We start from the raw sequence: 12,445 nt of genomic DNA on the forward strand, positions 1-12,445 counted from the left end.
ACCCTTGACTTATGAACAAATTTAAATTTTGATTAATACTTATTATTTACACTTCTAAATATCTTTAAACATAATGATCATGCCTTTGAAATCACTTTTCATATATTAAAAAAGTTCTTTTCAAATTCTTACAATTAATACTTAATGACAACACTTTTACCTATTATTGAACACAATGATTCATATAATCCCTTTAAAATCACTTCAAACACAAAAAGTACCTAATATAATGTAATGATTTAAAACCTTTTTAACTGACCAAGTAAATAAGATAATTAATAAAAAAACAAGATACTATCTGATAGTACCTCTTAAGTACCGTTATGGTTAAAATCAAACAAAAAGTTTATATGCAAGAAGGATAGGCATTGGTTAAAACCCCAGTGGTCGTCATTATTTCAAGGTGAAAATTTTAAAAATATTCTAGTCATGTCGAACTGCCTTATTGACGACAAATCACGGTTGTTTTGACGGCTCTTTCTCGTCTTGTCCCTCCCATTACCCGAAGACATTTTTGACGGCAACGTCCCGTCAACTGCACTCGCGAGTCCCAATAGCCAGTTAAAAACAGAGCATTCTGCAGAAAGTAAAAGGCACTGTATTTGCTTTGGCAATACATTTGTTCTTGGAAGAAGAGAAGAGGAGAGGAGCGGTGCACAACAAAACAAAGCAAAATGCACGATAATTAAGCATCTACAGTAAGGATCCTATGCAGTCTTATAGCTGACCGTCCCCACTGTGTCTATAGCCATGCTAATCATGATCATCGCAAGCTTGTCAAGTCACATTTATTAATCAATTCTTTCAAGTTACAGTGCACTCTACTGTTTCTAACCTTTTCAATTGATTTGCATATTTTGCGGCACTGACTTTGGAATATATTGATGGACTGAGGGATTTACTCTTGGCAATGTGCGTTTCAGTGCTCCAGTTTCAGGTAGATTTACGTTATTGTGCTACAAAAAGGAAGTTTTGTTTTCATCTTGAGATGAACTAGTTTGAAGTATTTTTTTAAAGGTTTTACTGAGATTTGTAAGGATTTCTTAATCGTGAACTTTGAACTTTGAAGTAAATGTTAGCTTGTAAGGATCTGTCCGAACTTTCTTTTTCTGTGTCATATTGCGTAAGGCTTTTGCTTTATGTTTGGGAGAGATGTATTTTGTCAGTTGCTTCGGATTTTCTTGTTTTTAAATGTATTTCTTATCATTATTTAAAATTAATAAATTTCTTTTGTTAAATGAGATGAGCTTGCTAAATCTTCCGGGATTTTATGAAGAAGAGCTGTGTTTAGATATGTTGTATGTTTAAAGTGTATAAATGTTGAATGCTGTATTAGGTACATTATTGCGTCCTTATGTCCAATTTTGTTTATCTGTGGTAAATTTTGAATTAGTAATATCGATGAGACCAGGTGGAAGTTCCTGCTGAATTTTTTGGAAGAGAGATCTCTTACTCGTGGCATGTGGCCGAATCACTCTTCATTTATTTTAATTAATTTCGTTTTAGAAGTCGTTGGCTGAGAGTTCTGTTGCAACTAAACTAGTTTCTCTAAGATGAGTGTAGAGACAGCTCTCTCGTTGGATAGAATTTCCACGTATTTTTTAAGAAAAGCTCATGAAAATGTGAAATATGTGAGGTTTAATGTGATTTTCTGTAATGTTAGTGTAATTATCTCTGCCTGGGGTTTTTGATAGATATTGCTGTTTAATTATTTTAGGATACGAGATGTTTTTCTTCAGTTTTGCTTGAAACCGTATAATTTTCGAAAACATTGTAGCAAAATGCAATTCCGATATTTTAGTATATGATTCTTTGTTGCGTCATTTCTTTTGCAGAAAATACATTACTTTGCTATAATACTCTGAAATCTGGTGTAACATTCATTGTTTGAGACCATTTCTTTTCAAAAAAATTATCTCAAAAACATCAGGATTTGGTAAATGTAATTTCCTGTTACTTAATCTCGAGCTTTTGTATTTTGAGAGCTCTGAATTGGGTTAGTTATCCTAGTAGTTGTTAATTATTGTTAGTTGGACAGCTGTTATTTCTGACCCGGAAATAGCAGCACTATTTATGGGTAGCTTGGACAGCTGTTCGTCCTTATCTATGAATAGCGGTTGTATTTATGGGTGGTTTGGACAGCTGTTTGTCCACTTGCCAAAAATTAGTAAATGGTTATTATTTACTAATTTTAGAGATTCCCTTTTGGACACCTTGCAACCAATTCTATTATTGGCTGTTGAGTTGTCTTAATCTTAGCCGTTGGTTTGATTTAATCTCGGTCGTTGGTTTACCAACGAGAGTAGTATAAAAAGGGGTCTAGGGGGCATTTGGAGAGGAAGGCAGGAAGCTTTAGGAGAAGCTTTGCAGTTTTAGCAAGGAAGCTTTGGAGAAGCAGTTTGCAGTGTTAGCAAACAGTCTTGCAGTGTTAGCAAGGAAGCTTTGGAGAAGCAGTTTGCAGTGTTAGCAAACAGTCTTGCAGGAAGGCGGTGAAGCTTTGGTGAAGCTGTTTGCAGTGTTAGCAAACAGTCTTGCAGTGTTAGCAAGGGCACAGGCAGAAGCGTTTTGGAGAAGGAGTTTGCAGTGTTAGCAAACAGTCTTGCAGTGTTAGCAAGGGCGCAGTGTTAGCGCAGGGATAGCAGTGAGAAATATCAGCGGGAGAAATTAGGAGGTTGTCGGAGTTCTGCCAGTGTGAGGCAAGGAATTTTGTATCTCTTGATTTGCTGAAGTTTAATATAATTTCTCATCTGTAGAACTGGTTTTCCCTTAGGGGTTTTTCCAGGGACAATTTGTCCGAAAATATTGTGTTGATTCTGTTGCGCATTTCTTTCCGTATTTTAAGTGAAGTTGCAGTTGTGTTATTTTTCGATATTAGCTGGGAATTTATTTTCAGCAGTTTAATAATCATTTGTGATAGGAGATTAATAATCAGTGACTGCAATAGTTGGATTTTTCACAGTAGTTATCCTAGTATATGTTACTATATTCGTTTTCTTTCTGTTACTTTATTAAATACTTTTAAAAATTGGTTCTTTGATATTGAGTGAGATAGCTTATTCAAGAGTCGAAAGTTCGATAACTTTTGTGCCAACTATGCTGAAGGGCTTGGACAAAATATGTGATGCCTCAAGTGGAACGTAGTATTCCGGTGTACTATTCTCTCGTATATATTTAGCCTTCCAGGTTTGAGTTCTGATAGTTGTGTAGAAGGAAATTTCATGTCATGGATTGCTTGGTTTACTGGATATGCCTCGGGGTCATCTTTGGACGTTTTTGTACGAGTATGCTCTACAGGATTTCTCTTATTATTCATACTTTCTTCCTTTGTATTTACTAGGTTGAGCTGTTTAAGGCACCTCAATGTTTCAAATGCTCTTAAATACTTTACCTGCCTTCTAACAACTCCTCCTCCAACTTATTACTGACTTCTCATGAAGTGCGTGGTCTATGTTGTGTCCACATCAACATAGATTTTTTGCTTTGTGCAAGTGAATGTGTGAGGAGCATTGATGCTGTATATTCTAATTTCTGATATATATGCAACTCTTCAAACTTAATAACAATTAATTAGAGAGAAATATAACACATGCACTGAGCATATTAAATCAAAGTTTTCCATAGTGCTGGGAAAAATCATCAACAACAACTTTTGTTGTTTATGAGTTGATGTGTGAGGTACATTGAAGCCAGAAATTTTTATATATAGAAATGTAACTCTTAATGATAATCAAAGAGACAGAGAAAGTATATGAAATCAGAAGTTTCTAAGGAGCCAGGGGAAGTCAGCAACGGCAACAAAGGGAACACCTGAAGTCTTTCGGTTACCTCTTTGTACACATATGAGATCCATGTTGCAACAATGTTCCATGATCTCGTAGCCAGAGAGGTAGCCAAAAGACTTGAGGTAAACTATCTCACCACAACATGACTCTAAGAACATAGGGATTGGCACCTTGAGTCTTTTGGTTACCGCTTGATACACATCAGATTCTTGTTAGGATGGATCTTGCTATTGCTACTCTTTTGGTTGTTGTGTTCCTCTCAAATCAAAGTTTCATTACTCTGCTCAATAGAAATGCAAAATAAGCATGTTAAATGTATTAAATATGTAAACACCTTTGTACTGATGATATATACAATCTGTTTCAATGATTGTTGCCAAGTTCTGTGTTTGATAAGAAGTTTTTGTGGTCATTTTGTCTGTTTTCATGGAAATGAGCAATAGCTTCTTTGTGTTAAAGATTTGAATATTTTCTTTGCTGCTCTTTTCCACATTTGCCTAACAACCGCAAAGTATAGCTGGTGCTCTAAATCTTCAGATTTGTTCAGTCATTGCCAACTGCAAGTTACATCTTTTTTTCTAGAGCATTATTATTGATGAGTACTTTTTAATGATTTGAATCTCAAAGCCACTTTGGACTGGATACAGCTCTAGTTTATGTGATTATTTTGGATGACTTTATTAACGTAGCATCTCCTATTTTCAGAAATTAATAAAATCCAAAGATTCCTGTCCAATTGAGTGGAAGCAACTAATTAATCAAGTTGACTTATCTTACTCTTTCGAGCAATTCGTAAGCATCCTTTTACTTGTCTTTCTTTAACGATAGTGTCAAATTTCTATTTCACAGATTTCTCTAGTGGTGTAAATGAGCAATTCGTAAGCATCCTTTTACTTGTCTTTCTTTAACGATAGTGTCAAATTTCTATTTCACAGATTTCTCTAGTGGTGTAAATAATTTGAAATCTTATTTTCCCTCTCCTTTTTTGAATTTGATTCAGATTATGGGCTCGCATAGTGCTGCAATTATAGCGATCTCCGATCTAGTGTTTTCTTTCCCTATGTTTGTTGTCTTTTTAATGAATGCTGTTTTGTGTTCTCACACATGCTTTGATAGTTCGATCCAGCAATAAAACTTTCCTTTTGAGATTGATTCATTGCATTTCCCTAGTGCCCTTTTTTATTATGATTTTGTCAGTTAATATCCCAATGCTGGTTGTATCGGGCCTTTGGCTTGGATGCGGTGATTGAGGGGTATCACCTTTCAAATTCATTTAGGAATTGCACTTTTTCTTATCTGTTGTTGTACAACAGGCACAGAGATTTGGATGTGGCACTGGCAGTCTACCGCATTTAATGTTAAACATTTTTTACGTTCTAAACATGTAACATGTCTCCTTTATAACATCCCCCAATGATTGCTAGTTAAGCTCATCCCATTTGACTAAGTGTTAGGTTGAACGTTGGGGTGGAGTTCATAGAGAACATGGAGGTGGCCTTGGGTTTTTAATATGGTTTCTCTCAACTATGCGTCAAGGTGCCTCTTTGACAACACACGAGGGCAGGCTAAGGTTCAAGCACTGCCATAAATTCAACTCCTACCTTCTGGTGTTTCTATGACCACTACAAGGTGCCTTGCACGTGGGAAGGGAACTTGTGTTTATTGTTTGAAACTCATCATTCTCTACCACTTGGCCCAACCTGTTGAGAATTTTCATTTTCATATTTATAATAATTATTATATTATAATAATTCTCATATTGAACTCACTGCAAACCATGGTCTGGTATTCTTTGATAGTATGAGCTTTAGGTTGTAGTCAATGCCTCATTGTTTTGGATCTTAATTTAGGGTGATGGTTTCTATGTTGTGGCAGAGTGTGCTCATCTGCATGGGAATATGTTTTGAGCTTGACATGGCAGTGAGTTTGGGAAATTTTATGTAAAATGGAGAAAGGAACTGCTTAAAAACGAACTCAGCACTGAGAATACAGCCGAAACGGTTCAGTCTCTCCGTTTCTTTCAAGAGAAGCTCTAAGGAGCAATGGAATACAAGCGGGTGGAGGATGTTCTGGTAGCTACTTTAATTTTACTGAAAAGAACTTAAACAATTTGAGGTTAATAGCTTATTGCATGTTTATTTTCTGTATCTGTTTCGTAGGTGATTGCAGAATTTTGTAATACTTCAATATTTGGAGGTAAAAAAATGGTCCCACTAATGAAATAATGATTTTTTTTGTCTTGAGGTGCAAAAAACGAGCAAAAATATAGAAGTGGATAAACTAGAACTTGTTGTGGATCTCAGACATGAAGGTAAATTTGGTTTTCCAATTTCATGATAAGTTTTCCTGTTTGTATTGCTTGGCTTTGTATTTACGACCTTGATTCCATTTGAACTAATAATTTATACTAAACTTTGCAATCGAATGGATGACTGGGCTTATTTTATTTTATAGCAAACCTGCTGGAGAAGTTTTATAGAAAAACTTGGGATTTCCATTGTTTACACTATTGGTTGCAGGTTTAGAGGATTTGCACAGGAGCAATGAAAATGATGATTCTATGCTTTCTGTATCTATGTGTTCATTGGAGACACCTATTTGTGAACATAGCTCCTTGATGGACTTTGCATGCAATGAGAAAGTTACAGATTTGGAAATGACGACTCAAAGCTTGGCATCTCACAAAGATTCTCAATCTAAAGGAAACCAACTTATCAATCTCAAGTTGCAGAATTTATCAAAGTCCATTATTGCACAATACCCAGGTAATTGTAGTTTTGTACAAGCAATACGACCCTTTGATGATGATGGTTTTGGACCTTTTGGTTATGAGAGTGGTCATGACAGTGGCAGCAGCTCTAGTTTTGAGTTTCACAAGGGGAATAGGGCATTTCACAGGTCAGTTTTGGGATCATTTTCCAAATCGGTCCCTTCTAAATGGGATGATGCAGAGAAGTGGCTGGTTAGTCATTCTTGTGCAAACAATCATGCCAAAAAGAAGTCAAAACCTCCTGCAGCAGGTCTATTCCAAGCTGTTTCCACACATTCTTCAAGAAAAGGGTTTGCTGCAAACCAACTAGGGCATCGGATGAGTATGACAAAGAGCGAATCGTCAAATGCATCAGTGGTGTTGACAGACCATATGACTGTTGAGGAGGGTTTGTATCAGGATGAAGGGGAAACAAAGAAGATTGATTCAGAGTTTGACTTTATGCACACTACCTCATTCACCAAGTCGGTAAATTCAAAGGATTTTTTAGATTGCCATCCTTCAGAGGATGGTTTCAGTCGAAATCTACAGAATCAGAAAGAAGTCAAGAATGATGAAGCATTTTCCAAGACTTCACTTCAAAATCTAAAACCTATTGCGGATCCATCTAGTAAGTATAGAACCTTAATAAATGGGGAAATCAAATATTTTGTTCACTAGATCAAACTTTCCCTCTATTATTTTCTGATTCTGTAACTGAACTATGATTGGTAAGTTGATATTGTTAGCTTTCTGTCCTCTCCATGACAGATTAGGATGCTTGATGCAAATAATGTGCTTATAGAGCCCTTAATTTGTCTGGTTATGTGTAAGGTATTATGAAAACATGAACTTTCTCTGCTGCAGTTGTTTCTAGCAAGCATGTTTCTATGAGAGACATGGGAACGGAGATGACCCCAATTGCTAGTCAAGATCCCTCAAGAACTGGAACTCCTATTAGAGCCACTACACCCATGATACAGAGTCCTCTTACATCTCAACCATCTACTCCAGGAAGAGGTGCATCAGAAACTTTACTAATGGAAATGACAGAAAGTGAATTCGGGCAGAGAGAGAAAGGACGAGCTTTGTTTATGGATATGGACTTCCAAACTAAGAATGGGAAGGAAATTATGCTCCTGGGTACACAGCTGGGGAAAGATGATGTTGTAGACTGGGCTAGTAAAGAGGAAGAGGAGAGTGATGCATCAAAATCGCTAAAGAATATAGATCTGGAACAAGCTAAGAGGTACATATGGCAAACTCGAGCAACAGCATGGGAAGAGGCCGAACAAGCAAAATATACAGCCAGGTTCTCTGTTTTGTATACTGTTTCAGTGTCTTTTTATGTTCAGATGCAAGCACTTCTTTCAGATTTACTTGTTGAATTCTTCATATATTATCAGCCCAGAATGATTGTTAACCATCTCTCTCTAGGATAAGTTTTTGCCGCTATGATTGTTTATTTTTTATTAAATAAGCGTGCAAGGTTATGCTTTCACTATGATTTATGCCAAATGGTGCAGTTTGGTTCCTTCTTACTAAAGGAAAAAATAGTACTTTTACTAGATTTCTGTGGTGCTCTTCCACCTTATTTCTCACCAGAAGCATGTTTATGACTTTATTTATTTCCAGGTACAAAGAAGAAGCAGCTAAAATACAAGCCTGGGAAAATCATCAGAAAGCAAAAGCTGAATCTGAAATGATGAGAGTAGAGGTACTATCCACATTAAATCATAGTTTATTTATTTCATGTGCCATTATTATTGTTATGGTACTCTCTTTAAGTTTGAAATCTTAAAAATGCTAATAAGTTTAGAGTTTAAAACTTGCTTGTATGCCTTTTGAAGGGTAAACGTTGCATTCAAACAGTACTGGCTGCTGCCTTGTAATAGTTGGATAGTCTTGCAAGTTGGTATTTATATTCTTATAGGACATGATGGAAACTAAGGATTATATTATGCACGCATACCTGACAACCATATCCGCTATTATTAGATATCATATTGACAATGCATGTATGTTGTTCGCTTTAAGTGGATTGGTATGCACACATTATTTTCATTCTAAATTTGTAAAACACATGCTTGGAAACTGGTTGGTAAGTCAAAGAATTAGATTCATCTTGGTATCAAGCTAAACTTGTAAACATATCACACAATATTAGAAAATACATAAGTATGAAACATTTACAAATTACAATTGGAAATTTCTGAAATCGTGCATTTATAATACGTGGGGCCTTTCTTAGTTTTCATACAGGTGAGCCAAGTTTGTGGAGTCAAATTCTGTTTGATAGTGCTGTGATAAGTCTGATTGAACCTTGTTGAGTAGCAAGGGGGTTAGCCAAGCCAGGTCATCAAGTTTCTGTAGGCATTGGCATTATTTTTCATTCAAGCAATGCTAAGGCCGAGACAAAGTCTATTTGAGGGATTCTATAGTAATTGTTGCAAAATATATCACATAGCCTAGTTTACTGCTAGCACAACTAGAGAAGCTAATATTTGATTGATTTAAAACCTAAGTTCTTACCATTCATAAATTCAGGTGCAATTAATTGCACTTATGACTATGAATCGATGTATGGGCAAGAAATTCAGCAGAAACATTCCCTTTAGAGATTCTTGATAGCAATTAAAAGACAAAAACTCATGATTTGGTATAATCATAACATTATGGTGGACATCATGCCATTATTGCACCAGAAAAACACCAGATATTTAGTTTCTATAAATTTCTGTACTATTCTTGCTTCAACTCTCACACCGTGTCCAACCTGCAACTAATAAAAAATATCACGGAACGAATTATAGCTTGTTGCCATTCTGGTCATAAATTTGCATTGGATTCAAGCACACCTAAAGGTCACTAGTTTTCAGTAAAGTTAATGAAATGTTGTAGACTTTTATTTTCCTTATTCTGATAAATGCAGCCAAAAAATGTTTAATTATTATTTATTGGCTCTCCTAGGTATAAAGGCTTCTTAATCAGCGAAATACTGAAAGAGTGTCAGTTCCATGTCTCTAAAGCTGATGTAAGAGCACTAGAAGAAGCAATAGTTATAGTCTCAAATACCGATTCGTGCCAGTCAGGCCTGGCTTCCGCATCCGATGCGGACGGATACGTGAAGCCTCCGGATGAGCTGCGGGTGCTGCCCGGAAGCCACCCGGATTCCTGCAGGTGGCTTCCAGGCAGCACCCGCAGGGAATCCGGGAGCATCCGAGCATGGATTGTGTATTCGAGCATGTACGATTTTTCCTGTCTTTGTTAAAAAACAAAACTCAATATATTTGATACTCTCTACCCTATTCCTTGCGATTGTTTACAGGATTTATCTCCATCTTCCCCAAATTTCTGAGGTCCCTATGTTAATGTGATCTTTGTAAGTATTTTCCTGCTGACCGAATTTAATATGGTATGATGACTCTTTTCCCGCAAATAGTGCTTCTAGTTCCATGTCGAGTTGTTTCCAACAAATCTTACATGATTTTGATTGTTCCTCCATTCGATGGGTCCTTCCACATTCACAAGGTGGTTCCCTCCAAATTCTATCATTTCTATAACTGGTTCAGATTGGGCTTACTTTCCTCCTGTCGTAAACTCCAGCTGGAAAAGTCTCCCCTTATGTTGAATGTTGAGTCACTAAAAAAATCAATTTTTGATATTATTCTGCTTCCTCTGTTTTAACGCCTCAGTTCCTAATTCGAATTTCTCCCAATGTGGCCTGTGTAATATGCTAGAAATTTATCTATTTTCGTATATTGTTCACCTGAGCTAAATCAGATGCATATGTTAATATATATATACGCATATACATATACATATACATATGTATATGTATATGTATATGTATATGTATATATATATACAGACACGTTTCCTCTCGCATCCGCATCCTTAAAAAAAAAAAATCCCCGCATCTCGTATCCGCTTCCGGAATCTGCTTCGGAATCCGCATCCGAATCGGTAACTTAGGTTATAGTTAAACTGGAAAATGGAGGGAATTTCAGCACTATGCAGAGTTTTGTTGGAACCAAAAAGGAGGAAGGTCTTTGGCAAAGGAAAAACATTCAAGAACTAACTTTATAGTGGAAGGAGATTGTGATTGAATATTTATGTAGGAAACATACATAGTTTGAACTTTAATTTACATAAAATAGTATGTGAACAATGCCATCTTTGTTGTTTAGCATCATGATGTAATATGTGATGCAATGCCCATTAATGCATGCCATGTATCATTGTGAAGGCCTTGGCAATCTGATATAAGTGTAGTCTTAACTGTTTATGATGGGAAAAAGAGCACCTTCACTTCTCGAAGGGATGGGAAGGAGCTGGAATTGTTACTGAAATAAAAAAGGAGAACGCAATAAAGCAATGTTGATTCCGGCAAAAGGAGTTTCTGGGGGAAATAGAATGCCAAAGGTTTGTTATGCCTTGATTCCTACATGATAAGCTTGCAGTCAAAAAGATTAGCAGAAGTGAACAACATGTTGGAAGAATATAAGGACATTTTCTTGGAAGCATTTGCTTCATAATTATCACCCTTGACATGCCATTCGTACATTTTGAGTAGTTTTTAATAAACTTTGGCTTGATAATGCTTTAAGGCACTAACAACTTTGCCTTTGTTCCCCATCCACATCTATAGATAGATTTGTGCACATGCACGTGTCCTCCCACATCACAGTCGTTCTTGCAATAGAGCAGTAGCCAACCTAATTCTGATACAATATCTCACATCGTGCATTGAACTTGTGCCTAGATTTTTGAACTTTAGTTAGATGAATTGTCTGAATCCAACATATTCTGGTCAATTTTTCCACTTCTTCAGGTAGGCACCTAATGGCAACACAATGGCACAAGCAATATTGAGAAACTAAATGATTTTGGTTTTGCAATGAATGTAATTGTAGATCACCTTAAGCATTTCACAATAATATTGCTATAATTAGATAATACAATATTATTAATAAATAATAATAATATAATTAATATTAAAATATTAAAAAAAGAAATAATAAAAACATATTATTATTATAATATAAATAATATCATAAATAATCTATGTAAAATAATTAAATAAGGATAAGATTATAATGCATGAATAAGTAAATAAAAATAAAATCAACTATAAGAGACAATATTGTAGAATCTATGTTACGGATCTAAATAGGATTTAATAATAAATGATAATAAACATAAAATAAATAAGTAAATAAATAATATAAATTAATTAAATCTAATGAAAAGTCGAGAGATAGTAGAGAGATGTGAATCCTCCTAATTAAGATATAAAAGGGAGGAGATTTCATTTGAAAGAGGAAGGAAGAGGAGAAGAAGATAGGATTAAAAGAAGGATTAATGGAAGAGGAGAAGAAATTGAAGAAAATAAGGAATATGCTTTTTCAAAAGGTTGAAATGATGAAAGGATGCGACTCTTTGAAAGAGTTGTAATTATGAATGGTGGCGACTCTTTGAAAAGGTTGTAATTATAAAGGGTTGTGACTCTTCGAAAGAGTTGTAGTTATGACATGTTGTGACCTTTTGAAAGGATTGTGATTATGAAGGGTTGTGACTTTTTAAAGGGATGTAGATGACATATAAAATATGGAAGGATTGAAAAACAATTATACCCATGAGAGTTGGGTTGCAAACCATTAGAGTAGAGAAAGTAAAAGAACTAAACTAATATCTAGTTTTTAAATGAGTGCTGAGAATTAAAATAATAAATATTCCGTGAAGAACTAAAGGGAACCAAAGGTATGTTGATTTGATATTTTTATATCTGAAATAAATATGAATCATTTGGCAGATAAAATTATCAATTGAGGATTGATAATCAAGCTTGAGATGAGAACTTTCAAGTTTTCATAGACACCAAGTAAGAACTTGGTAGAGGGCATACAATAGA

At 35.4% G+C, this 12,445-nt stretch overlaps 1 protein-coding gene across 3 annotated transcripts in view; it reads left to right on the forward strand.

Moving 5' to 3' along the window:
- The first annotated feature begins 600 nt into the window (after positions 1–600).
- The window catches only part of LOC149539174 (uncharacterized), a 30,989-nt gene continuing 19,144 nt past the window's right edge, over positions 601–12,445 (forward strand). The window contains exons 1-6 of one of the 3 annotated variants that reach the window (XM_089800499.1): positions 601–937; positions 5,658–5,854; positions 6,027–6,093; positions 6,302–7,162; positions 7,399–7,843; positions 8,167–8,248. In XM_089800499.1, coding sequence (XP_089656625.1) covers positions 5,825–5,854; positions 6,027–6,093; positions 6,302–7,162; positions 7,399–7,843; positions 8,167–8,248 — 1,485 coding nt within the window. In that variant the 5' untranslated portion in view covers positions 601–937; positions 5,658–5,824. Of the gene's footprint in view, positions 938–1,057; positions 1,083–4,979; positions 5,412–5,657; positions 5,855–6,026; positions 6,094–6,301; positions 7,163–7,398; positions 7,844–8,166; positions 8,249–12,445 lie in introns of those variants that run through there. The other 2 variants (XM_089800500.1, XM_089800501.1) reach the window with 2 other exon arrangements.

The sequence above is a fragment of the Cupressus sempervirens genome, chromosome 9 (assembly GCF_028749045.1).
Source record: "Cupressus sempervirens isolate cs-2001-9-10 chromosome 9, ASM2874904v1, whole genome shotgun sequence".
NCBI lineage: Eukaryota > Viridiplantae > Streptophyta > Pinopsida > Cupressales > Cupressaceae > Cupressus > Cupressus sempervirens.